Consider the following 22,208-nt stretch of genomic DNA (forward strand, 5'->3'; position numbering starts at 1 on the left):
GGAGGAGCAGGAATATATAGCACACCACGCTATCAAGTGGTCCCACCTCATTAGGTAATGCTCCCAGCCTGTCATCACCATCCAAAGCCAAAAACGTGTTTACCCAGCTCTGGATGTCTGGCTAATGATTGATGCAAGGTTGTGTGCCAGGAAGGGGATTTGGTGTGGCTTGAGGTGAACGGGGCCCGTGCCAGGACCCCTCTCCTCCCCTGCACCCTGCCCTGCCCCTCGAACGCTGCAGCACTCTGCAGGCTCACGTCTCCCCTGTGCCTACTTAAATGCAATTAGGACTTTCTCCTCGTCTGTAATTTTCAACTGAGCTGTCAACTGACAGCCAAWCCCCCCGTTATTTAACCTCAGAGCGTGGTTTTGTACTCTTCACTGCTGTATTTCAGCCTGGTTTGAGCCCAGGCAGTTTCAGCCCAGGTCACCCTGTGTTCTGCAGGAGGAATCCTGCTCTTCTCCTGTTTAAAAAACTCAGCAGCGCTCTGCTCTGCATGCCAACTTTTCCTGTGATACAGCAAGGAGCAAAAATACTAAGTTTGGTCCTGAAAATCCAYCTTTTTTGGCTGTTCACTGGTAAATCCCATAGCACTTTCTGCTCATCTGCTTCCACCTCCCCCGTGGCCAGTCCCTGACCCACCTTACCAAACCTAAGTGACACCAACCCCCAGGGCAGAGGGCCAAATGCCTTTAATGTCTGCACAGACGAGATGTACTGTACTTCCTTTACCTAGGAAGTCAGCCAACTTTGCAAAGATTGGTATTAGCCCACGCATGGTTTGCTTCCTGAAAATTCACTGTGCACGTTATCTCTTTAGGCTTTGTATCTTTAGTTTTCTTCAAATATCTCCTTAAGGCTTGCCCRCTATTAAGGTAATGGAACTTAGATTGGCCCTGAACACTATTTTTTTTTTTTTGTCCTTTATGTAAGGAGATTTGTGGCAATTTTTTGGATTAAACTCCATTGTAGACTTCTCAGCTGGGAGCCTAAATTTTCCAAATCTCTCGCTAACTTTTAATCTTTCATATTCTGTACTTGGTAATCAAAATCCTTGCTTGCAGATCTATTTTTGACATAATTTAAACAGAGCGAGCTTGCGTTGAATCATCAYAGTTTTATTTTCTAAGAGAAGGACATTTCCAACATCTTTCTCCCTTGAAAAGCAAATCCACAATAACACAGTTTTAGGGATTACCTGGTGGAAAAATATTTGCTTTCATATCCAGGAGCTCTACTAATATTAGTTTGCGGTGTGCATCTGCAAAGCTAAACCTTCTCCAAATGCCAACRTTTCCTGCTACATTAGTCGCCAGGAACACCAGGGATCATCTCCCTTTTCATATTCCTTGGTTTCATTCCTTCCTCCTGATGTTCTGCCCTGTGTTTCCTGACCTTTCCCTTATCTCAGTTCCACCAAGTGTCAAGGACTCCYGCACTTTGGATCGATGCAGACCTCGGCCCCAAGGACCCCTTCTCRTCCCGATTACAATATCCATCTCGCAGGCCTTATTCCAGCCAAGACCAGCATCCATTAATGCTTCCTGGCAGTGGAAAATGATTCCTGACAACTTAATTGCCAGGCTCTGCARAAGCTGTCATGGTCAAGCAAATGTCCGCAGCGCTGACACCTGAACCCTRTCGGAAAGGAGATATTATTTGCAAACCAAATCTGCAGCTGAAGTGGATTGACTCAGCATGTTCTGTCAAAAGCAAAGTAATTCTCTTCCAACCAAGCTATTAAATTTGGGAAGCAGTTTGCAATAGGAGACGGARTAAAGGGACAGGAGAGCAAACACCTGTCAAGGATCTGGAGAAGGAACTAGGATTTAGAGAACACCGCRGCCACAGCGCATGCCTGCTGTGCCCTGTGCCAGACGAGGCTCACGGAGCTCAGCTTTGGGCTCCTGCCCTGTGCACAAGGAAGATCCATACTGTGACCCTCCCAGAGAGCTGCCTGCTTCACAGAGAGTGATTCAGCACAGCTTTTTCCACCAGGAATTTGTCCCTCGGGACAGAGCCTTTCAGGAGCAGGGAAGCAGGTGCAGCACATTCCACCCACGCTGGACTGGGAGACCTTTGGTTGTGTTTACACCCTTGTGCTTGTGCAACTCCCACTTGCAGTGATGCTGTGTTGACATCCACCTGTTTATTTTCCTTAGGTGGGATTTGCAGCAGGCTGAGCAGCTCTGGACATGAGCACACCACTCCTTCTGCTGCCTCTCCAGGTTACCTCTGTCCCCAGCTGTGAATCATCTGTCTCCATCTCTGCAGAATTTCACTGGCACAGGCCACRAAGGGAAGCAACTCCTTTGAGGCAAGAAGGCAATCAAAGCCAACCCATGTGTTTTTCAGAAATATAGGCATAAATTCTCCATGCTTCCCACCCTCAAACCACAGGGGTGGCTGTTACTACACCCAGCATTAAGCTGTTTCTTTTGGGACCTTCTCTATCAAGGATTTGGATTTCTAATTTGCAAGCAGTTGCATCCTGTTTGCAGTGAAGAACTTGAGTGGATCTGCTCATACCTTCATGCAGAGGAAAGCACTGAAAGTTTTTTTGTTGCAGTTCCAGAGGAAGAGCTGGGCAGCAGGAGAGATCTTGCAGGAGAGTAGAGCAGGGAAATCCCAGGAAAATTGCCTGGACAGGAGTGCCTGTAGCAGGGAGCTCACTGCAGTATGGAAACTCCTGCAGGGAAAAACAGATGTTCTAACAGATGCCAAATAGAAGCCCCAAAGAGAAAAAAGAGAGAGGCCCCTTCATGAGTCCCCAAGGTGAAAGCAGATGGGCTTTGGAGCAGAAATTGTGATAATCAAGACAACACTGAAAGCCCCAGGTACCCATATGYTGCAGTTGTGTGATGGGGCTGAGCATCACCAGGGTGCAGGGAGAGCCAGAGGGGCTTCCCTGCTCAGTCAGCATCCAGATCTCCCTGCCACAATTCACCCACTTCTTAAAGGAACAAATGCCCCTAAAGTGCAAGATTTCCAGCACTGTCGGCTGTGACAGCCTGTGGTGGGCAGAGCACACCGTGGGGCCATGCCAGGGCTCTCCCTCGGGGTGGCTGGAAGCTGCTGGGCAGAGCTCCCGGGCTCCAAATGGACAGAAAAACACCACGGGGAGTTCAAGGTCTGCCGAGGCATCTGCCAGAGTCCACAGTCCTCACTCTCCACCAAGAGCAGCATTTGCATGCCCTCAAGAGTTGCATAAGTTCCTGACACCTTCTATGAAAAACGAAAAAAAAAAAAAAGAAGAAAATTTGATGACACTTAAGGTCCCTGCAGAGGGCATTTTAGCTCAAAACCCAGCCACGTTGAGAGGCTGGAGACAGCTCATAATGCCAGTCCTGCAAAACCTCAGGAACTGCTGTGAACCACACGGGGTCYGTGGTTATTGGCAAGCAACACCCTTAATAAAGTGTAATTTACAGCAAACCCAAGAGTCCCCAGAGCGCTGGTACCTTTCCAGTTTCACAGAGGACTGGCTTGGCCTCCTTACCATTTTAAAGGGCAACACAAAGGGCAACTGAGAGCAAACACAAAAGAAAGAGGGGTAAATCTCCAGCACCTCGTGAGCCTTTGCCTCTTTCTCCTCAGGAGTTACAAAGCATGGCATCCCTCCGGAACTGAGCTGTGCTGCCAGGGACCTTCTCACCAGAAAAACCTGCAAAAARGGGGTAGAAGGCAAGAGCAGAGWGAGCATTCAGGCTGCTGGGAGCACRATGGAGCCAGCCCTGCTGCCARCAGCAGCACAGGCAGCTTTAGCAAGTCCCTGTCCTGGGCCTCCTCAGCAGATGGGCTTGGAATCTGATTAACCATCCCTTATCACCAGCTGCGATTTTTGTGGATGATAATTTCTGCTGGCAGCAGGAGAAATTTAGAAAGTGCTCAGATACTGACAGAAGAGGCTACTGGGGCAGTCTTCATCAGTTTATTGCTTTTCAAGCACAGTTAATGAAGGCTTTAGGGGTCATTATTTGAAAACTTAAATACTTGAAATCACTACAAATCATAGTAGCTTTCAAGTGCACTGATTTTCCTTTGCAAGAATTTATTTTAAGCCACAAATTGTGCACTGCTTTTATGAAATCATGTAGATGCCCCTGCACATGGTGTTAGCTGGAATCAGTGAGCACACATCATCAGAGAGCATTTTTGCAGTCTGACATTCATCACTCTCMGGCTGCATAAATAACATTCAAGAATGTACTTGTTTCATCTCAGCTTAAAGATAAACTCTGCATTCCCCAAAACAGGTAACCAGCCCCAAACTGGTGACTCTCACCCTACATGACTCAACCACATGAAGGGATTTTCCACGTAGAAAGAGGCAGTCATAATTTATTTCTAAATCATAGTGTTTGCTCAYGTTAAAAATAAGCATTCGAACAATTAACAACCACTTCTGGCAGAGTSTGCTGATAATGAAATCAGTTTATATTATTATCAGCTGCAATAAAACATGATGCATGCGTAAGCATTTTGAGGGTTTAAAATCAATTCTCATTAACTGCAGCAGAAAAAGAGGATTTGATAATTTAATTGAAAGAATTCTACGTCTTTGGTGGGAGTGAAATTAATTGGTATTGGGTAAAATCCTGTCAAAATTTGAAAGTCACTTCAGCCTTATCTGCAAGAGAAAATTGTTTACAGATCAGGTCACAGCTAAAATGGACTCAAACACTGCAAATGTTCATTCAAGGTCTTCTGGAAATGTCCTGCAATAAAGTTTATACAAATAAAGAACCTATTTGCTTTAAGTAACAGCTATAAAGGAAAGTACAGGAAGTACGTGCGAACCGCCAGCAGAATTCTGCTAACCCACCCTCGGTGTCTCCTGTTCTGCAAACCCCACCCCATTCCCAGATCCACTGACCCCAAAAAAACACAGGGAAACCCTTGGCTCGGAGGCCTGGCTTCATCTGACCATGAATTAGAATCATGTGTAGGTCAGTTACATCTCAAAACAGCAGCACTTTTCCTTAAAAAGCCTAAAGTCATTCCATGCCATGGGGCTGCTCCCTTCTCCATCTGTCCCAGCACCAGGACCCCAAAGGAAGGAGCCTTCTCTCCTTGTAGGAGATGGATCCTGAGCTAGGCTTTGGCTGAGCCCTCCAGGAGTTCAGGCAGAGGGTGACCCAGCAGCAGATGCAGAACATCCATGAAACACCACAATGGTGAGCTCCCTGCACTGCCCCAAGGGTGCTGTCAGTGCTTCTGCCCTCTCACAGCCAGAAATACCAACCAAATTCACACCTCCAGATCCCAGACCTCTCTGGCCTCAGCACAGCTCCTAACAGAACCACTCAACATCTATCTACACCCCAGCATTGCCCCAAAGTGTGGTCTGGATTTCCCAGTCACTCACCTGGAAGAAGGCACTGTGCATCATCTGAACTGCCATGGGGTGTTTTAAAATCAAAATATTCTCCGTAGGTTTCCAAATGTAAACCAAACAAATCTCAAACAACCCTCTGAGGTAGGTAAGTATCGTTTAATGTTGGTTTTACAGGCAGGAGAAAAGGGCTGATAGGGCAGTGAAAGTGATTAACCCAAGACCCCGTAACGAGCCAGAGAGAACCTGACCCCTGACCCCTCCTCACAAAACCCCAGACCACACTCTTCCTCCTTGGGTCCAACATCTTCGCCAGGTATTTACAGCAGCTGGTGCTTATTGCCTAGGCAAAAGCCACACTGGGGGCTCGTGTGTCCCTCCCCCGAGGCTCAGTGAAGAAAAGTGACATGAAGCTGAGGAGTTATCTTTATTGGAGAAGCACGGTAAGACACAGCGAGGCACACACCACCGAGGCCCCACAGCCTTTCGCCCTCCACCTGAGCAAGGATGGGCTCTGTTTGCTGCAGAAGGGGATGAAGGCAGCTCTGGCAGCCCTGGGGACTCTGCAGCTCCCCTGGTGCTCGACATCGACTCTTCCTTTTCTCGCTCTGCAGAGACAGAGGGTGGACAGTTCATTATTGTGATCCCAGAAGGCAAAGGGACCTGAAAACACCATGAGGAAACCTTAAATTTGTGGTTCTGGGCCACCCCTGCCTCCCTGGGATGGGAGACAACAGCAGGCTGCTCTGCCAGCATCCTCTCTGTTCAAAAAATACAGAGCCAGGGGAAAAAGGTGGGCAGAGCCCTTTACTGCAAGACCCCACAGGCTCAGCCCCACCATCCGTGGCTGCAGGAAAAGGGAAAATTCTGCAGAACTCTCCCTCCCAGCCCTGCAGCTTGTCCAGAGAAGGTGGGACACTCCAACCCTCATGGGACACTCCAGCCCTGGTGGGAMACAACCCCCAAAGGACAGGCTGCCCAAGCCACTGCCTCTCCTCCCTCCGTACCTTTGGTCACAGCTGATCCCTGGTGTTTGCTGGCAYTCTGAACTCCATTACTCCTGGAAAGGAAGAGCAAAAAATAAGCTCAGCCCCAAGTTTGACCACCTGTGTGTGACACTGGTGTTGGTGTGACAGCCCCTCCACAGCCTGGCACAATGGCAAGCAGGTTGGGCCACTGCCAGCTGAAGAGAACAAGATTTATTTCAGCCTTAAGCTAGGTGCTTTCCACACCTGTTTTCTAATCTAGGAAAGGTCCTGCTTTTCTTCTTCTGTTCCTTTGGCCACCTTGAAAAGCAGCGTGGCAAAACAGAGAGCATTGTAAGGAAACTGGGACTTGCCCATTGCAAACCTGGGAGTTATCTGTTTGTTGAGAAACAGGTTTTTAAAAAAAAGGAGAAACTGGATAACCCCTTTTTTTTCCCCCTGATCTATGGACCAGCGTGGGCAGACTGGTGGCTACTGCCCAGGTGATTAGTGTGAAAAACTTTGAACAAGTAAAGGAGCTGCAAGATACGCAGGATTAAAAGTCAAAGGTGCTGGAAAGATCCAAAATCAATTCATCCACGTGGCACAGCCCTGCAGGACCTACCAGCCAGTTAAGTTACCAAGAAAAGATATCTAAACCCAGGATGCCGACCTATATTTGTCATCAGCAAAGCAGAAAAGGATCAAAGGAATTCAGTTACGGCAGAGACCTCCCAGAGAAGGTGGCGAGACYCAAGGCTGGCCAGTGGGGACAGGCTCTCTCTGCAGCAAGGTTTTCCACCCCAGCCATGCCCAGATACACYCTTTAGAGTCAGATCTCTCTCAAACCATGCTGCTCCCAACTATTCCCACAACCATCCCTCCCTGATGGCCATCAGGTCACCAGAGCTGCCAGAAACACCTGGAAATCCAGCAGGAGCTTTGCAGCAGGAGCAGCTGCAGGCACAGAGCTGCGAGGGGATGAGGCAGCTTTAACACACATTTTCTCAGGCAACACCCAGCACTYTCCATGGATAATTTAAAAATACAGCTCAAGGAAATACTACATTTTTTTAGGTAACAATTYCTTATCTTCCTCCAAAGCATTTCACGTTCTGCACATTGCAACTCTCTAAACCCATTTTTGATGCCAAAAGCACTGCTGGAGCTGCTTTCCTCCAGGTTTTAGTAGCATATATTGAGTGCCTGAATCTTCAGCAGAAAGAAAAATTCGTTATACTGCAAGTGAGTAAGAATTCCAGTGCCAAAAATAACATTGCTTTGTGCATTGTTTATAAGCTCCCATAAATTTCCAGCCTGATTCTTCAGGTGACTYAATAAACATAAAGAATAAATCATTGTGCATATCCGGGGCATTTTTTTKGGGCTTTTCTTGCCTCAAGGAAAAAGCTTATCCCTTTGACTTTTAATTGTATCTGTCTCTTCTTGGAATACTCAACACAGCTACAAAGCTCTGTGACTTTCAGTAAATGGCATCCCCCTCTTATTGCAAGGGCTTGAGAGCTGTAACAGCCTGGTGAAACACCAAACAGCAAGGAATTCCAGAGTAGGAACAGTTTTGTGGGAATCCTCTCTATTTTTCAGTTGCCATGGTGTATCCAGTSTCATTCTCTTTCAGAACTAACAGATTCACAAAGTGCCTCCTCTCCCTGCACTCACAGGCCAATCGTGGCTCCATCTCCCTAAAGATTGAGACACAAAGGCCTCCAGTACCACCACAGCCAAAATTATTTCTCTCTGCACTTCAATTTCTTTGAGTTTAAACCAAGTTTAGAGCACTCTGCTGCTTTACAGAGGAGGAGGGAAGGAACTATGATGTTTAGTGTGTTTTGGGATCTCTGGTGTCCTGGCACTGAGCAGAAGACATGGAATTTTACCATGGCATGATGGCTCTCATACCCCAGAGCTCTCTGCTGCCTACAAGCACATGGATCCCTCATCCATATTCAGAAGCCAAAATTCCCATTCAAAACTTCCCAGAAATCCCTTTGCTAGTTTCAATATTTGGATTGTCTCCCATTTTAGAGTAGGAACAAATTGAGTTTCTCCAGAGTTGGTGCCAATGAGGACAGTCCTCCCCAGGTGGCACAGGACATCCCAAGCACAGTCACAAACTGGGAGTCACTGGCTGCCAATCCAAGAGCTGGAGGCTCTCAAGCTTCCACTGGTGGAAACACAAAGCACAACTGAGAAATCTTTAACTCATCTGCTGTGGGATTGCACAAGATGTCAAGGCTCAAGACCTTTCCCGAAAGTATGCCACCTAGTGAATAATCTTCATTTCCCAACTATCTCCCTGGATATTGTTTAGGGAACAAGCCCTTCATGCTTCATACAGTTCTGGTTTTTCCAGCTTCATCAAATTCCCAGAGGAAGAAAGTCAGCTGTTTTCCCAGACACATCACACTCCTACCACGCAGCCTGGGCAAAACATGGAGACTATGCCCAGTTTATGTATTAAATTCAAGTCTCAACCTGTATTTAAACACCTGGACCATGAGCATCCATTCCTGGGGACCCTAAAGATCCTCTCACAGGTTCAGAGGATCCCCAGCAGGCACTTGAAGTGGGATACCACACACAGCCTGAGAGGCGCTTTTTCTTTTTTTTTCTCCATCTCTTGGCAACATTCCACTCCAGAAAAAAAAAGATAAAATAGAAATAGGGGCTTCAAATAGGCTGCAGAGCAAGCCTTTAACGAGCCCCCTGTTAATTGAAGGAACAAGTTATCTCTGTTAGTTAACCTGCCAYTGGGGTCAAAGCGTGGCCACCCAGCCCCTGCCGAAGGGGCAGCTGGTGACTGCAGCCACTCCTCATTCCTCACTGCCTATTGTGGCCACCTGGATCAGGTCAGCACAGGCTGAGCCGGTGCCAATGGGGAATTTCCACCAGGGAAAGGGAGAGGTTGATGGTTGGCAGCCCAGCTGTGGTTTGCCGCTTACCACTTCAGGGCCAGGCGCTCGGCACTCGCCTCGATAGTTTACCGTGATGAAGTTGGAAGCTCTCCTGCAAAGGGAGGACAAGACATYGCTTATTATTCACTTGCAATGCCACAGCTCTCTGCATGACAGTCCTCTGTGGGCTCCTCAATGCTTTGATGCYACTTCCAGTGTGATGGCATTTATTAGTCCCCAAACAATCTCCTGATGGGGCAGAGAGGGAATARGGGACCCTGGCAACTTGTGTATCTTAATTAGCTGTCATCAGATTAATCTCAGGCATTTTGATCTATGTTTGCTTAACAGCGAAGCACCAAGGACACGCTTGATAGTGAGTCATGATGTATCAAAACAAACACTGTTCTGCAAAAGACACTCGGGAATGGTGGATGGCCCTGCATTACTGAAATCTCTCCACCTACTCACATGGCAGCTGAACACAAGTCACATTCATTTTTGTATGTTTTCCCATCAGTGCCACAGACTGGTTGTGAGGATTCGCTGCAGAAAATCCTTCCACCCTTTACCCCGTGCAGAATTCGATCACAGTCCAGCTGAAGAGAGAAAGAAATCACATTTGGTGCCGGTTCACTTGCAAGACCCTCCTTGACTCGAGCTGAAAGCACTCACAAAGTCAGCCTTGCACGGGGCCCCTCTGCCCTGGGTCACATCCACCAGGGGTCACTGGGTCACCTTCCAGCCAGGCCAGGCTTGGAARGAAATCATGTCTCTTGTCGGACCAAGATTTTGGGGACGGAGCCCTGATGCCCCACTCATCTGATCCACCCAAGGTTTATTGCTCTCAAAGTCCACCCAAAAGACAAAAAAATCATCTTCTACCTGTACCTAGCTATCCTTATCCTGACACCTTTTTATCTCCAAGGACTGAGATGAAACCCAGTGGCCCAAATGAAGGAAGAACGCCTGGAGCAGGCTGGCTGTGCCCGCGGGCGGTGCGACACGCAGCGCTCCCCACGCCCACGACAGACACGAGCAGCTCTGACTAACGGGGGGTGCCCTCCTGCTTCCTCTCCCGCACCGCAACGGGAACATTTAGGCACAGTTTTCCCTACAAAGCACACGTGGCACAGCCGGGACGGGCTGACAGAACGAGGAGCGGCCGTGCAGGGATCCCAAAAAGGCTCTGGCAGGCTGCGAGAGGAGCGGAGCGGGTGTTTTGCACGGTCATAGCAGGTTTCCGACAGCAGAGGTCAGGGACAGCACAGCCTGTTCCCTGGCACGCACAGCCCCTTCCYCAGCCCCACCGCAGCTCCAGGAACCGAAAAAAGACCGAGACGAAGAGGTGACTAATGGGCTCCCCAACCCCTTCTCCAGGTGCCACAAAAGATGTTGCAACGATGCAAATGGAGCAATGGGACTGAGAGAACATTCCACTCTCTGCTCTGCCTGGAGATGCAGCTTTGAGCACAAAAATGATGGTTTATCAGCAGCCCCACAGAGCAGGAGGCACCCCAGGGAAGAAAGGTGTCATAGCACAGGGGGGTTTTGGTGATTTTGGGGTGCTGTGATAGCACCTGCCGGGTAAACGTCACTTGCTAATTTCCATAATGTGCTGCTTCCTCCCTCATCTGGGTAATTATCAGTGACGTGAGAGCAGACAATGCTGACCTTTGCAATCCTCTGCTGGGTGCTTCCTACGCACCAGACACTGCTGGATGCAGCACAGGCCAGGGCAGGAGGCCAYCCCACCGGCCCCAAGGTGCCCACAGCCAGTGCCACCAGTCCTTGGGCTCTGGGAATTGTCTGTGACAAAACCCACAGGTGGCCCTGGAAAGAGGAGAGGAGCAGATCTGCTCCCTGAATCACCTCTGGTCCATCAGGCTCATCAGCATCCACTCCCCCTCCAGTGCTACCAGGAAATACCACTAAGCCCTGAAGCAGACTGGCCTTATTACACCTAATGCTTCCTCTGGAATGCATCGAAATTGCTGTACCTGRGCTATCTATTGGGCTTTTAACTCAAATATCCCTTTTCTAAAAGTGGTCAGTATCAGAAGCTTYAGAGAGAGATGAGGCAGTTGGTAGTAAGATCCCTCCAAACCCATAGAAACACATTYCCTACCCTTCCAAAATGCTATTTAAATTACTGTATGAAAATGCTGGAGGAATTAAAACATCAGGTATTTTTTTTTAACCATCCTACCTCTAGACAGCACCCTGTGATAGTGAGATCCACAGTTTAGTCACCCTTTTTACGGTAACTTATTTTCTCTTATTAGTTCACATTTCCCACTTTTAGCTCTGCTGGAACTATTCCATTTTCTCCTCATGAGAAGGGAGAGCAGACCACCCCCACCTCCCTCCCACATCATTCCATACACGGTTCTCATCCACCACTCAGCGTTAGCGCTCCTTCCTCCTGCCGAGCTTGTCCTCATCCCCTGGTCAGCCCCACCACCCTGCTCTGACCACAGCCTTCATTTCAGCACCTTCTCACGTGGCAGGGGAGCATTCCTCACCCCACTCTGGGGTGCTGCATGTGGGGCAGGGGTCCAGCCTGAGCTCCAGACCCACAGGGAGCCAACCTTTCTCTCTGCTTCAGCACCAGGTGACACGGGGGCTGGCATCGGGCTACAGACACTTTCACTCATTCAAACCCTTCAAGGCCATGGGGTCGAGTGAGAGAAGCTTTAGGGTTATGGCAAGAACAGGAACAGCAGCTGAGAAAGGAGCAGGGGTGGCTCAGCTCCAGCAGAGGAGCACCCCATGGGAGAGATCCCCACTGCTGCCCACACAGCCAAGCTGCAGGAGCCCCAGTGCTGCCCTCAGAGCTGCAGGAACCCCACTGCTGCCCTCAGAGCTGCCAGCCGAGCTGCAGGAACCTCACTGCTGCCCTCAGAGCCACCAGCCGAGCTGCAGGAGCCCCACTGCTGCCCTCAGAGCTGCCAGCCGAGCTGCAGGAGCCCCAGTGCTGCCCTCAGAGCTGCCAGCCGAGCTGCAGGAGCCCCAGTGCTGYCCTCAGAGCTGCCAGCCGAGCTGCAGGARCCCCAGTGCTGCCCTCAGAGCTGCAGGAGGTGGATTTACCGCCGGGTCCTCGTCGGTGTCTCTGCTCTGTGACTTGCGGCCGGGGGACCGGTTGCAGTTCCTGCCACGCTGACCTTGTGGGCTGGCAGAGAGAGCAGAGGAACAGTTCATCCCCTGCTCCTCCCAAAGAGGGGGAGCAGAGTGCAAACCCTCCCTCCCTCCCTCCCTGCAGACCCCATGGCTCTGGGAGGGCTGTTGGTGCTGCAGCACCCACTCACCCACCCATTCACCCACAGGGACAGGAGAGGGTGAAAAGCCCCCCGGCCACGTGCTAAAAGGGAGGAACCCACCAGCAGGACACAGGCTTGCCCTGTGCTCTGTCCAAGTGCACCCCAGCCCAGGGCTCTGCACCCCTGAGTCTGCTGGCAAGGCAGGAATGGATGGAATGGAATTGATGAAATCCATTCCTTGATGGAAGTGGGACATGAAGGAATTGCACCAGCCAAAAACAAGAAATCTCAGTGCTCTCCAGAAAAAGCAGCAGCTGAGTCCTGCTCAGGGCCAGCAGCTCCAAAACAAACAGCAGTGCCTGACCAGTGCCCAGAAAGCACGTGGTGAACCAGGCACTGCCTTTGAGCCGGGCCAGGCACACACGTGTGCACTGCCAGGAAGCAGATTCTGCTGGACAGAGTGTCCTGAGAGGCATTGTGAGCACAGCAATCACTGGTGCTTCGTACACAGAGGATCAAGGCCAAAAAGGAGCAAGGGCTGCATGAGAAACATGCCCTGCTCTGTGTCCCTTCCCCATCACCAGCTCAGCCAGCTGGGAGTGCTGTGGGGAGCACCAAAGAGCACAATGTGCTCTTCTCCATCCCAGAGCGTGCTGCTCGTGTGCTGCCAAACTGCTCCTGCTCCCATGAACCTGCTAAACACCCCCAAGAAGGYACATGTGGGTGGAAGGGGGCAGAAACCAGTGCCAGGGCGGGTTTGTGGGGACAGGCTGCCACCCCAGGCGCTGCTGAGCTCACCCTCTGCCCGATGAGAAGGGACGTCTGTCGTTTACACCCTGCCGTGAACCACCACAGTTCTTCTGCAAAGGGGGCAGAACACACTCAACAGCCACAGAAACAACTTTGTGCAATTAAAGAAGCAGCAAGGCTAAAGCAGCTCCTGCCCTCCCTCTTCTCTTCCTCCAGACCCGAAGAATTCTGTTCTTAGAGTAGCAGTTTTGATGCACTTCGTACCCACCAAATGTTATTATCCGAGGGCTCACAGGACTATGGGGATTCTGAACCCACTCTTTATCTCTCACATCACCAAGAAAGTGAGAGGGGCTGTTCTGCCAGATCCAAACATGTCCAGTGTGTGTGCTCTCACACCCAGGTCCATCCCACAAATGAGTGAGGCTTTGAAACACAACCAGCTTCCCCCCATCATTAAGTGTTTACAGAATCCCCAGAACCATGACCACCCCAGGCTGACCACAGGCACTCCCTGGCCATGCAGATCCCACAGGATCCCTTTCTGAGCTCAGTGTAGGCTCTGAGCTTCAWCTCACCTGGTTTGTTCTCTCCAAAGAGGGCGATTTGTTGCGCTGGAGCGCTCCACCCCCTCTCTGAGCTTCCTTTTTGCTGGAAGGAGGGAAGAAGAGAAAAAAGAGAGTGCTATGACAGTGTGAATGCCACCAGCGCCCAGGGCTGCCACTGGGTACCACCTCCCCATCCACAATCCCTGCTCCTGGTGGCCCTGTTCCTATCCCCACCCCTAAACCTTCTCCCTTTCTCCTCACCATTCCCACTGTATGCTACATCCTGGGTCCACGTGGCTGCTTTCAAATCAGGGCTGCTTCTGCATATGCTCTATGGGAGTAGAAAGAGAGCGTCTGGAAGGCAAAGTACACGCGTGGGGAGCTCCTCAGGAGCTGCCCAGGCCCGACAGTCCCCTGGGAAAGGGCTGCTCTCTGTCCACCTTAATTCTCCTCCTCCACTCCACACTGCTTCTCACCTGCCCCGGGGCCCCTAGTGCTGAAAGTGAAGTGGGAATAGGGGTGAAGGCTGGAGCCCTCCTGCCAGAGCATCTCTCAGGGGGCCCCTGGGAGTCAGGACTCTCCCAGGCATTGCCCAGATGTAGCTCCCAGGCAGCAGCTGCAGTTTTGCAGCCGGAGTTTTCCCTCTTTGCTGTGGATGCTCAGATGGAGGGGTACTCACAACTTCTCGGCACACATGAGACACTTGTTGGTGTGCTGCCTGCCAGAAGCATCCCGGACAGGGGCGTTCTCCCTGGTGCAGGACAGGCGTCCACCAGYTTCAAACTGGGAGCGAAACTCGCTGCAGTCATCCTGTGGAAGGAGGGCAGGGTTAGGGCACTTTGTCCTCCCTGCCTTATTGACCTGATCCTTAGAAACCTGGGATTTCCTGCCAGGAAAGCAGGGAACCACCACAAATGCATCACAGGAGAGTCTGGGTGGGGGTGAGAGAAGAGGGTGTGCAGCACTTAGCATATAAACAGAGGGGTGAGTCAGAAAAATTCCGGGTCCTTCTGCCTGCACAGCACGTGTTGGGAGTTTTCTACTATGGTCCCACTAATTATTATTCTCCTGGCTGGGCTATCCAAAGCATGCCAGTGATGTGACCGATACRGTAATGAAGTCACTCCCTCTTCTCCCAACATCCTTAATACACAGCTACAGCCTTTTCCCAGATTGTAGCTCAGATAATTTTCTTTACAAAGCGCGTAGGATCCTCCGAACCAGCCGCGCTTTGGGACACGTCAATCAAGAAGAAGCAGTTAAAACATAAAAGCACAGTGCAAACACACTTAATAGCCCACGAGCACAGGAAGGTTGTTTGGAGAGTGGATGATTAATTTGTTCCTTGTTCAAAACTGCTGCACAGAAACTGTGTTAACCTGCCCCTGTTATGTAACRTGGATGGAAACATTCAGTCCCCCTCATTTCAACTATTTCACTCACTGCAACAGCCAGTTCYGAACAGCAGCTACAAACGACAAGCAAGTGACTTCCACTTAATCTTTTCTTTTTTAAAAAAAAAAGGTTTTAACACTTGCAATTTTCTGCCCATTTTGTGCACAGCTTTGCTAACTTGTAAGGACCTTAGCACGTCTCTGTCCTCACCCCTTGCTTTGCTCCAGAGTTTACAACACTTCATCCTCTCTGCCAGGGAAAGGTTTCCCCAGTGTTGTCCTGCATCCCACCCAGGGCTCCTCAGCTTTCCCCACGAGGCTAACGCTGCAAACCACTCTGAGTGCAAAGCCCCACATCTGCCCCAGCCCTGGAGGAGCCTGTTCTGCTGTGCCAGCAGCCACAGAGCATTGTCCCACCAGAAATCAGCATTGCACCACTCCAGAGGGGTTCCCCACCAGCCTCACTGCTTCTCCCCACCACCAGCACAGTGCAGGCAGTGCTTTCCCTTCCCAACAAGCTCAGGAAACCTCTCCAGCCCCTCTGTGCCTTATTCCCTGGGAGCAGCCCAGCTCAGCACCCTGACCCTCTGCACCCACACCCTCTGCCTTCCCCTAAACGCCTCTCTCAAACACTCTCTCTTCGAGCCAGCATTTCTGGAGCCCTGCTCAGGCCTGACCTCTGCTGCAAAAATCTCTCCAAGTACATCTGAGTCGTGCCTTCGCCTTTCTTGCATCCCTGACCCACTAATAAATGCAGGGCTTTCTTATCCTTTGTCACTTCTAGCCAATGAGTGGGAATCCTTGTTAATCACAGAGTGTGTGATCTTGCACTGCCAATACATTTTATCTTGTTTCTATTACTCCAGGCCTCAGCACTATCCAATTAGTCTTGAGTGATCTGCTGATGCTACTCTGCTGATACTGCCTCCCAGCTTTGCCATCAGCAAATTTCACTTACACTTCTATTTTTTGGTGCCAAAGCCATTAGAAAAAGCACTAAAACAGGATTATCCCCAAGACTGAGGCTTAAGGGGGCTGCACCAGTCCCTGCCATAGCAGAAATCAAGAGGAAAGTGGTGGAAAGCAGCTATTTTCCCTTTTACAGGGCTGTTTTTGCCAGCAAAGCATCAGCACACAGCAACATGGTTGTTGCAGTGTGCCAGGGAGAAGGTGGCAATGACAGCTCCATGAGAACAAAGTTTCCAACAAAAAAAAAGCTGAAACTGAACCACAAGCCTGGAGACAGTGCAGAGCTGACATCTCCCAGAACACAGTGATCTTTTAAGCTGTGCAGAGTTCAGATTTAGGGCTTTTCACACATTTTTCCTTTAGCAGCCTAATTAGCAGCCTCAGCAGAACTGACCTCTCCACCCGTGAGCCAAAATTCGGGACAGCACAGCACACCTGGCTTCCTGCTCTGTCRGGATTCGCCTGTCCCTAGATCCACAGGTCAGCGGGGCAGACCATAATACTCAGGCACAAGTTGTTCACTTGAGGGATTCGAGAGCATGAATAAGAAATGAGGAGGGTAAGGAAAGCGGATCTCAAAATGAAGTCAGAGAAGAAAGTGCAACCGAATAGAATAACATCGCCTTTCCTCTGTCTTGGGTGAAAATCCAATAAAGTTCTATATTGACCTGCCTAATGCTTTAATCTCACCTTATCCTTTCCTTGTCTGTTTTTAGATAACTTCCGCTCATTCTCCCTTTTGCTGGAAGAGAAGGAGATGAGAAAGTGAGTGCCAGGGTGCTCCAGGGAGGGGAGATTTCCCCGCTGCCGGCGGCAGGAGGGCCGAGAAATCCCACGCTCTCCTCCTTTACTCACAACTTCTCTGCACACATGATGCATTTATTGCTGTGCTGTTTTCCAGAGGCATCCCGGACAGGGTCGTTCTCCCTGGTGCAGGAAAGCTTCCCCCTCCTGAACAGATCCCGGAACTCCCGGCACTCGTCCTGTGCGAACGCCAAAAGCAGGGGTTGACACGGATGTGCTGACAGAGAGACGCATCCCCCACAAATCCACAAGGGATTATCCACCCAGCAAATTGCATTTCAAACGTTATTTTGCTTCCTTGAGGCGTAACTCGGTGGAAAACCATAACACGCGGCATAAAACAAATAAATCYGCGTGTTTAGATGAGCAGATCTGTCTTTCGCATCCGCGGTAGCCTTGTTGCTATTTCTACCAGATAAGACATGCAAGAGCCTGCCCRAAGGACCTAAGCTCTGTTCTAAGTACAAAATCCACAATTTCAGTGAATTTTGAATGAGAAAGTTGGTTTTCCCATTCTCATGAGAGAACGCACTACCAAGAATTTTAAAACCCATGCACAGTAAAAAAATGAAGCTGCAGGCATAAAAAAAAAAAATATATAATCCTTGAACACATCCTATCCCCAGGTACACCAGAGTAAGAGGTGGGTGTTTTTACATGATAGCATGTGTTAATTGAAAACCCTAAGCACTCTATTTCACAAAAGGCTTTTGTGCAAAGCCTGGTTAAGCGTTTCAGCCTGGCCTTTACTTCCCTCTGAACAGCTTTTCTGTAACTTTCTGGGCAAGTCTGGAGCACAAGGAGCACATGGAACATGGGAAGTYTTGAGGTTCGTTTATGCAGCACTTAGAGCCTTATCTGCCATGTGATCTGTAATACRTTTTTCCTCTCACACCATGTAGAGGAGATGGCTTGATAGCTTATCCCAGCTCTGCAGATGGGGAAGTCAAGCCTAGAAAATTACTTGCCAAAAGCCAGACAGAAAATCTATGGYTTAACAAAGAAATTCAGTGTAGGTCTCTTCCTGACGCTGTAAAACTGTCCTTCTGCCTTCAGGACCACACTCTGGCAAGTCAAATGTCTAAAAAAAAAGATTTCCCTTAGGACAGCTGTGCCTTACAAAGCCTTTAATTTGTCCAGACACMCAAGAGCTAGAAAGCTACCCTGCTTAACCAGATGTAAAAAATAAATAAATCAATCACCACAGCCAACACTATCTGATGGAAACCAATTCACTCCCATCTAGAATAAAAACCCAAGGCTAAAAAGACAGCTCCCTCCACATAAAGGCCTGCTATCTAGAAAAACAGCTATGGGTAAAAGAAACCAGCCAGGTGCATCRACAAGATAAACAAGGGACAATTAGAGGCGGCCTGTTCCCACACCCTGCCCTAGTCAGAGCTCACATGCGCCAACCTTGCTATTAAATATTTGCCAGATGCCAATGGTGTGCCTTATAAACAGGCAGGCATCCTCCTGAGCYGGGGCTCTGGGTCAGGCGCAGAGCGGAGGTGCCGTGATTGCCTGGGAGGAGCCGCCAGCAGTTTTGGTTTCTTTTGTGCTGGAGGATGGCACAAAGCCTCACACTCTTCCCAAGGCTGGGCACGTTTGCCCTGCTCCCACTTGAGGCCCTTTCCCACGCTGCAGACGAGGAAGCACCCTGGGCAGCGGGTCAGAGGCAGCCAATGTGATGCCATTGCCAATAAAAGAAGCTTCAGCAGCGATGTTTCACCTCACCTTTCCCAAGGAGTTCACGTTCCTGTCCAAATCTCCACCACTCCCYTGGTTTTTTGAGTCTCTTTCCCTGCAAGAAAGGGAGGTGTGAGTGACAGGGCAGCTCGGACACAAAGCCWAAACAGAGGGTGATTAAAGGCCAGTGCGTCCAACCCCACCTCCCCATTGCTCACAGAGCAGCACCAGGGCTCGGCTCCCTGGCACATGCCCAGGGTGTTTGGCATCTCTGCTCTGGGGGCATTGTGCCATCCTTTCTCCCTGTCTAACACCCAGCTCTCTCCATCCTAAAAACCACTATTTATGGAAACAAAAAATTAATCGCTGTAATTTTTCACTCTGCGTTTGCTCCTCACCCTCCATGGTGAGTCCCCACCATGTGATGAGCTGAAGAGAGCGACTGGGTTCACAGGCTCGCTGAAGAACTACAAACTGGTCTGGCTGGCCAGGGACAACAATTTTATAGCACCAAGCCTCCTGAGAGCTGGTTCCCTGCTGTGGGAGGGCAGGGAGTACTCACAGCAGCCTTTGGCACATCATGCACTTGTTGAGGTCTCCTTTGTTATTGGGGCTTCTGAAGGGCTCCCTGGTGGTGGGACAGGAAAACTTCCCGCTGCGCAGAAGCGACCAGATTTTCCTGCATTCATTCTGAAAAGCACAGAGGAGGGCAATGAGCGGGGCTCCCATCGAGACCCTGAGCAGTGTCTGCTCACATTGAATCTTTTCTGGGCGTGCTGCAAGCTCTCAACAGTTTGSCCACACAAAACACACTCCTGCCCATCCCTGGCCACGCACCCCACGTGGCACAGGCTGCACCCAGAGCCCTGCTCGTGGCTCCCGAGGCAGCAAAGGCAATGAGAAAGTTCAAAACCCTTTGCAAGAACCATTAATCACAGGGAAAGGAATACACATTTAAGGAACACATTTAATTTACACACAGCTGCAAATTGCTACCCACTACAGCAGAGGACTGCGTGCTATAAAGTTAGCCAAGAGCAGAAAATACAGCCCTGGAAGTGCCAGAGGGATGCAAGAGGAACGAACGGGCCAGAGTGACTGGAGAGTAATTCACGTGCAGGACAAGCCCAGAAAAGCACAGAGCAAGAAAAGCCCCAGCAAGCAGAGCAGCAGCGTTGTGCAATGTTGCAGCAGCCCATTGCATCTTCTGCCGGGTAACTGAGATGCAGACCAGGGAGAAGCAATGAACCGTTCAGTTATTTTTGGCTCCCGTGTCTCCCGGAAGGATCTTTACCAGGGAGACAAGCTTGCTTGATTAAAACATGAATGGAACTGACTTCTCAGCCATTGAATCAAATTATTTTCTGAGACTCAAAGGACTTGCCTTAATTCTTTTAATTATGAAAACTCAGGAATTATCAGAAGCAGGGGTTTCTGCTGGATCAGAAGCTACATCCTAAAATATCATTAAAAATATAATTCACGCCATTTCTAACATCATTTCATGATATTTCTGGCCCAGAGCTGTTTGGATATGTTCTCAGCATCATGCACCAAACACACACTGTCAGCTGGAGCCACTGCTGTATTATCCAAGTATTGTCTCTAAATATGGACAGATTCACTGCTTTTTTTCACCACTGAAAAAGCATTTTAATATCTAAGTATAGTGCATCTAAATGGACTGTGCTCAGAGCATGCATTAAGCAGTGTAAGTTGGCAAAACAAAAGGAGAATCAGAAGAGAAAAGGTTGGACTCGCCTTAATCGAAGCTTGACTGGCAACATCTGYGACAGAAAAACCAACAATGAAACCATACAAAAATCTTTGAAGGGGAATTTTGAAGCAAAAGCATTTAATTAAAATACTTGATGCAGTTTTCTAATCCACCCAAATACCTCTTGATAAAAGCTAATCCAATGCATTATTTCACACTGATAGAAAGCCTCTAATGCCCAGTCCTTTCTGGAACATTGCACTTTTTGTCATTCAAATGCAAAATCGCATCCATTTTTTTATGTCTTTGTGCCCTCCTTTACTGTGTTGCTTTTCTCAGGCTTAAAATCCAAGTTGCAAGGATGGTTCAGCAACTGTTTCTCCATTATTTGACACCCCTGCTTGGGTAGTTGCCTCAAACTCACACAAACATTTTTGGCATTCTTCACCATCAAATTGGGATACCAGAGCTAGGCCATATCATTGTTGTTTGTCCAAAATGACAAATTCCTTTTCAAGGCCCATTCCATTTGCAGTACTTCACACAAATTACCAAATTAATAATGAGTCAGCGGGTGACTAGCTGATACAGATTTCTTTTTACTAAGCCACTTAGAGCTGGTATAATATGTTTCATCCTCTTTTGCATCATCAGTGGCATCGCAAGGAACTGTCAAGAAATCTTCCATTAGCTCTCTTTCAATAGAAACAGGCAGGAAATTGGAAGACCATGGCATCAAACCTAACTCCTGCTGATGTCTATTGTAGCCAAATTACTGCAGCCATGTGAAAATGCCTTCCTTAGCAAGTGTTGACAAGACATTACCATTTTTCTGAATTTACCAAAAATTGTATTACATTTTTGTTCAAAGTTGGGCCTTTTATGGAAGAATTCAGTCTGGCTGGGAATTGGTATTCTTCCACTTAGACAAATGGGGGTTTGGCTTTTTTTGTTTGTTCTCAAACTGCTAATTCTGTTAAAATAGATGCTTTCACCTACCAATAAAACTTTACTATTTCCACATGAAAGAGTAGTTAACAAGGCACGTTACATCAAACCAATACAGCAAAAATAATGGTGGTTTTCTGCCACACCACTATGCTTTTTTWAAAAAACCAAGGGCTCTCTAATCCTCTCTCTCTCTCTGTCTTTATGGGCACTCCCAGGCTGCGTCCGCTGCCAGTCCCAGATTCCAGCACAGAGAACATCACAAGTTACTGACCTGAGAAGAAGCAGAAAAATGCCAGAGCAAGGACCACCGAGGCACCTTCTATTTTCATGGTGAGGGTGGTGGCGGCTGTTTGCCTACGTTGGCTCTACTAGAGCATTGCTCAATGAAACCCAAAGAAAGGACTCAGGGCTGATCACGTATTTATAGATGACCAGGTTCTCCGCCTTCCTKATGTCATAACCCTCCCATCATTAGCTGCAAAAACCAGTTTGTTGACACTACTCTGAATTCTAATGATCCCATTAACACAATTAATTTCCATAAGGATGGGACATATTTGAGTCCCTCCCTGYGCTTTGTCAAGGTAAGAAAATTATAAATAGATCGCTCCAGGTCCCCCACACAGCCAGAGGGATTCTTGCCACCTTCAGGGTGGTTCATAAGACAGCGGGACTCCGGTCACCATACCACAAATACCCTTTCACATCTCAACAAAATAGCTGAAAGGGTTTTATTTTAATAACTTGGTTGCAGAAGAGACAACAGGAAAGCCAGGCCACTCAGACCTCTGGAAGTCAGTCTGCTTTTATTAAAGCACCTCAGTATGAACCTAAAGAGCAAACATTCAGGAAAGGCTGGAAAACATCAAGTTTGAGGCTTTGTTGAAAATTCCATGAGTTTAATGCTACA

General features: G+C 49.0%; 1 protein-coding gene across 4 annotated transcripts; it reads right to left on the minus strand.

Moving 5' to 3' along the window:
• Positions 1-5,465: 5,465 nt before the first annotated feature.
• On the minus strand, positions 5,466-21,701 carry LOC130580778 (serine protease inhibitor Kazal-type 5-like). 4 transcript variants are annotated; one of them, XM_057378501.1, is made up of 14 exons: positions 21,570-21,701; positions 20,392-20,417; positions 19,193-19,320; positions 18,679-18,745; positions 16,993-17,120; positions 16,828-16,879; positions 14,454-14,584; positions 13,805-13,877; positions 13,275-13,336; positions 12,307-12,388; positions 9,688-9,815; positions 9,265-9,328; positions 6,344-6,396; positions 5,466-5,944 (listed from the first exon to the last, which is right to left on the minus strand). In XM_057378501.1, exons 1-13 carry the CDS (start codon positions 21,625-21,627, stop codon positions 6,391-6,393), a joined length of 1,005 nt encoding a protein of 334 aa, XP_057234484.1. In that variant the 5' UTR covers positions 21,628-21,701; the 3' UTR covers positions 5,466-5,944; positions 6,344-6,390. The 4 variants fall into 4 exon arrangements, 3 of the variants coding, with proteins under 3 accessions (XP_057234484.1, XP_057234486.1, XP_057234487.1); XR_008966152.1 differs by lacking the exon at positions 9,688-9,815; XM_057378503.1 differs by lacking the exon at positions 20,392-20,417 and having other exon boundaries at positions 21,570-21,634.
• Between the last annotated feature and the right edge of the window lie 507 nt (positions 21,702-22,208).

Source organism: Malurus melanocephalus, unplaced genomic scaffold, assembly GCF_030028575.1.
Source record: "Malurus melanocephalus ecotype Western Australia unplaced genomic scaffold, MMel_1.1 scaffold_362, whole genome shotgun sequence".
NCBI lineage: Eukaryota > Metazoa > Chordata > Aves > Passeriformes > Maluridae > Malurus > Malurus melanocephalus.